The 4,706-nt window shown below is 38.1% G+C and overlaps 2 protein-coding genes across 3 annotated transcripts in view; one reads left to right on the top strand and one right to left on the bottom strand.

Moving 5' to 3' along the window:
* LOC111794916 (kinesin-like protein KIN-UA) overlaps positions 1 to 649 on the top strand; it is a 7,526-nt gene extending 6,877 nt beyond the window's left edge. The window contains exons 18-19 of one of the 2 annotated variants that reach the window (XM_023677111.1): positions 11 to 145; positions 246 to 649. In XM_023677111.1, coding sequence (XP_023532879.1) covers positions 11 to 145; positions 246 to 406 — 296 coding nt within the window. In that variant the 3' untranslated portion in view covers positions 407 to 649. The remainder of the gene's footprint in view (positions 1 to 10; positions 146 to 245) is intronic. The other variant, XM_023677112.1, reaches the window with a different exon arrangement.
* Positions 650 to 2,038: 1,389 nt separating this feature from the next.
* On the bottom strand, positions 2,039 to 3,252 carry LOC111794921 (AT-hook motif nuclear-localized protein 24-like). Its single transcript, XM_023677118.1, has one exon. It carries the CDS (start codon positions 3,058 to 3,060, stop codon positions 2,179 to 2,181), a length of 882 nt encoding a protein of 293 aa, XP_023532886.1. The 5' UTR covers positions 3,061 to 3,252; the 3' UTR covers positions 2,039 to 2,178.
* Positions 3,253 to 4,706: the final 1,454 nt, after the last annotated feature.

The raw sequence follows: 4,706 nt of genomic DNA on the forward strand, positions 1-4,706 counted from the left end.
TTGTTGAAAGGAACAGGGACCAAGGCTGGAAAGTCCTTCTTAATTGAAGATGGAGCACTCCCATGGATTGTACAGAATGCCAAAAATGAAGCATCGACGATCAAACGACACATTGAACTCGCACTCTGTCATTTAGCACAACATGGTATGGCTCTTTTTCTTTTCTGCACTTCATCGTTCATATCGGCAACAAGAAGTCTCGAAAACATTGACTTAGAAAAACTTCTACATTGCTGATAATGCAGAAGTGAATGCAAAAGACATGATCAGTGGAGGTGCCCTGTGGGAACTCGTTCGGATATCGCGAGACTGTTCACGAGAAGACATAAGGACTCTTGCGCATCGAACATTATTATCGAGCCCAGCATTTCAAGCTGAAATGAGACGATTACGAATAGATTATTGATTGATCTGAGGCAGTAGGCGTGACAGAAACATGTATGTTTATCTATCAGCACAATCATTTCTGAATTTTTGTCATGAAATCAAAGTAGTGTGAGATTTGGGTTGTAGTAGTTTATCAAATGGTATTAATTTCTCAGAGCCACTGGCCTGATCTGTAATTTCAAACTTAGTGTGTAAATTTATTTGTATATTAAGTGAATAAAAGTAGTTAATACAAAAGTTGTGGGTTTACCTTGTAATCTTAATTCTGACTTTGGAGTGTTAATTTGTTCATTCTGAATTTTTGTTTGGATCATATTTTTAAACTAAGAGCAAATTTTTCTTTTAAAAAAATTGAACTTACCATCCCAATTTGTATATTTTAACTTTTTCGTTATTGTTAAGGTTACTGTTTATTGTTGGAATTCAAACAAATTGGTGTTAATACAAGAATCTAATAGACTGAAATTAAGATATTTTACTCGGAGTTTTCTTATAAGATGGGTTGGTGTGATGCTTGGCCTCATACCTTCCAATGTAATGCTTGAGTGGCTCGACTTCGAAGACTCAAAGGGCATGCTTTACCTCCTTAGCCAATTTGAACCTCTAGACCTCTAACGTCCCATTTATCAAACCACAACTTCAATCATTCAAATAACTCGCTCTAGTATGTTTCTTTTCCGAAAAGAAGGAAGGTTTTGTATTAGGAAAGAAATGATTTAATAAACAAGTTGTAGGTTGACATGGGCTATAGGAGCGTAGGAGTTGTAAGCATAAAGTGTAAAAGAAGTTTTTGATGCTGAAAAAGGAAATGAAAATAAAAAGGAAAAATAGAGGAAATGATGATAAAATCAACAGAAACCAAGAGAATGAATCTCCCATATTTTGAGCAGGCAAGGTTATAGGAACTTGTGCAACAAAGACAAAAGGGCTTGAAATATAAACACAGCTATGCCTTTAATTTAGCTCCATTTCTCCCCCAAAAAACAAGCTTTGCATAATGCACGCAATAACAACTTGAAGCAACCCCTTCCCCATTCTCCCATCAACCTTCTTCACCACAAACAACGAAAGACAGAGAGGGGAGAGAAGAGATTTGATGTATTGTGATCTGATGAATGGTTTTTAATGGGAATTGTTTGTCGTTAAAATTTGTGCCTCGAGAAAGAGCTGAGTTCTGGATCTCATCTACTGCACGTGTCAATTACTTTCCTTTCTTTCTCTCCCAAATCCCACAAACCCCATATCATCACAAAAAGAAACAAAGAAAAAGAAATGCAAACAACTCTTCAAACCCCATACCTCTCGCCTTCTCTTAACTTACTCCACTGCCTTCTTTTGACTTTCCACATGTTCAACCCTTCCTTTGACTTCAAATCACTAAACCCCATTTTTCCATTATGGGGTTTTCAGATACATCCCAATAATGTTGAAAAAAAAGGTTAAATTTCATGTGGGAAATTAGATGGGAGGTGATGATTCATAATTGGTCTACAAGAACAAAGAAGAAGAAGAAGAAGAAGAAGAAGAAGAAGAAGAAGAAAGGGGGAGTAATCATAAATTTGACATCTAACTCTAATTTAATTATCATCGACTACATCAAGAAATTAAATATCCTGAGAATGAGAGAAACAAACTTGAAGACATGGAAAAATAATTGAAATTAAAAGAAGAAAAAAAGGAACAAACCCAAATTAATTCATCTCCATGCCTGAGTGGCTACCTAACAAACAACTCAAAAGGATATGGAAATTATATATATTTATATATGTTTTGGGGAGGAGGAGGGGGGGGTTAGTACGGAGGTCGAGCCGTACCCCAATAAGCTGCTTCCGATGGCGGCATTTGAATTGAGTTTAACAGATTCGGAGGCAAACCGTGAAATAACGGCACATTTCCGTCGCCCAGAAGTTGTTGTTGCTGTTGATGATGCGCTGTTTGCGGCGGTTGGGACTGTCCAACTTCATCCGGCGACCCAATTCCGCCTCCGCCCTGCAGTGGCGGCATCGGCGGTTGGTCGTCGTCTTCCAACGGCAGGCGTTCATAAGCAGCGTTGCTAAACGAGGCAGCCATGATGACGACGGGGCCGGAGGCGACTAAAGTACCCACAACGCTACCGCCGACTACCTGCCCCTGACCGCCGGCGAGGTAAATAGTCAAGCTGGTTGCAGCTGGAGGAGCCGGCGGAGGGAGGAAAGAGCCGGCAAGGGATAAGATCTCAAAGCGACCATGTAAGTTGACAATTGCACCAGGGGAGGCCGGCTGGCGGAGAGTGACGTTGGTGACGGTGCCAGTACCACTCATAATGCAAACGCCGCGCTGGCGGCGGCGAGCGAAGGTGGCGACGCTGTCGACGATGTCACAGCCGTCAGTGACTTCGATGACATGAGTCCGAAGGGCGTTGGCACTGTCGCGAGTAATAATAATTGGTGGCTTGGGTTTATTCTTGGATCCGGCGGGTCTTCCTCTGGGTCGTCGAGTAATCTCTCCATCAGCAGCGGCAGCGTCGGCAGCGCTGGTGGGGGCAGAGTTGTTGTGGTCATCATCGTCTCGATCTCGTTTGAGACGAGTAGTGGTGGCGCTATGTTCTTCTTCAGAATTATTGTTGTGGTGGAATTGTTGTTGGAGATGGAAATCCCGTGTGTGGAAAGGAGGGGGAAGAGAGTGGGCATCCATGGGGTTTCAATTCAATTCAATCCAATTCCTTCCTGGGTTTTGGGTTACAATTGAAATTGAAACAGAATCCCAAATTATGTTTTGTTGTGTTGAGGCTAAGAGAGGGAATTTGTTGGGTTAAGTTTTGGTGATGCTCATCTCATCATCCGATCTGATCTGAGAAGGAGAGAGCTCTAGAGAGAGAGAGTTATGTTTCTTGGGGTTTAGGGTTAGATGGGAGATGGGTTGGGATTCGTTAGAGGTGCGTGCTTATGCCTCTGGGCGGTGCCTGGGTCCCTCTTCTTTCTATCTCTCTTTTCTCTTTCATCTCTCTAAATCACTTTCTTTTTATTTCTCTAATCAACAACTAAACTAAACATCATATTTCTTCTATTTCCTTAACGTTTTCAAAAGTTTCTTCAGCTTTTCATCACTTTCTCTTATTTCATTTCCTAATGCTCATCTCATCATCCGATCTGATCTGAGAAGGAGAGAGAGAGAAAGAGAGAGTTATGTTTCGTGGGGTTTAGGGTTAGATGGGAGATGGGTTGGGATTCGTTAGAGTTGCGTGCTTATGCCTCTGGGCGGTGCCTGGGTCCCTCTTCTTTCTATCTCTCTTTTCTCTTTCATCTCTCTAAATCACTTTCTTTTTATTTCTCTAATCAACAACTAAACTAAACATCATATTTCTTCTATTTCCTTAACGTTTTCAAAACTTTCTTAAGCTTTTCATCACTTTCTCTTATTTCATTTCCTACCAACTTTGTATTATTTAAATATGCTGTCACACCCTTTTATATATTACAAATGCTATAATTTAATAGTTTAAGCGTATAGTTTCAATAGCTCAATAGTGAAACAATTTGAACCTAGTGTTGGAATTATAGAGCTAAAAGTCAACTATAGGGTTGAAGAACTCAAGAGGACAATAATGCATTATAATCTCAACATTAGGGATGATGTCATAATAACACTATTAACTTTTTTTCTATTTATGTACTATTATTAGTGAAAAAATAATAATACTTAGAGTTGACCTGCAATCAATGAAAGGAAGAACTATAAATGGTTGTTTTTTAGTGTAAGTAACCATTGTTGTTGTAGGCATAGAAGTAGAAATTGAGATAGTCAATGAGAGATTATTTTTGTCTTGGTTGGCAAGGTTGATTTTAGGTAATTATAAGGTATAAATTAATAAAAATTAAGCTTTGTTAGTTAATTTATTTTTTTTTTATTATGAAACAAATTTAAAACTTATTAAATATTTTTTCACATATTTTGAGAATTTATCACTCCCATAACAAAAAAAAAAACATGACGTTTGTGACAAATATTAATAATAGGTTATCGATATATATTAAATAATTAAATAATTTGATATTTCAACGTTGAGTGGCCCTCAAGAGCACCCAAAAGCATAATGATTATGAGTTAGTTGTTTAATTTATATGATTAACACTACACATATGAATTTAAAAATATACATCATATATATTATAGCAAATATTAAATATTTGTCCTTATCCAAAGCAAAAGTCAGTGTAATAATTTGTAAATTCCCAAAGTCCATGCCGCTAATGTGAGTCTTCATACAAAACTCCCATCATTTCTGTTGACATACAAGTTTTAATCTTTGTTGAATAAACCAACAAAAAAAAAAAAAAAAA

This window comes from Cucurbita pepo, chromosome LG05, assembly GCF_002806865.2.
Source record: "Cucurbita pepo subsp. pepo cultivar mu-cu-16 chromosome LG05, ASM280686v2, whole genome shotgun sequence".
Lineage (NCBI taxonomy): Eukaryota > Viridiplantae > Streptophyta > Magnoliopsida > Cucurbitales > Cucurbitaceae > Cucurbita > Cucurbita pepo.

Excerpts from the sequence above, each read along its gene's own strand:
- LOC111794921 (XM_023677118.1), bottom strand. The coding sequence starts at position 3,060 with ATGGATGCCCACTCTCTTCCCCCTCCTTTCCACACACGGGATTTCCAT.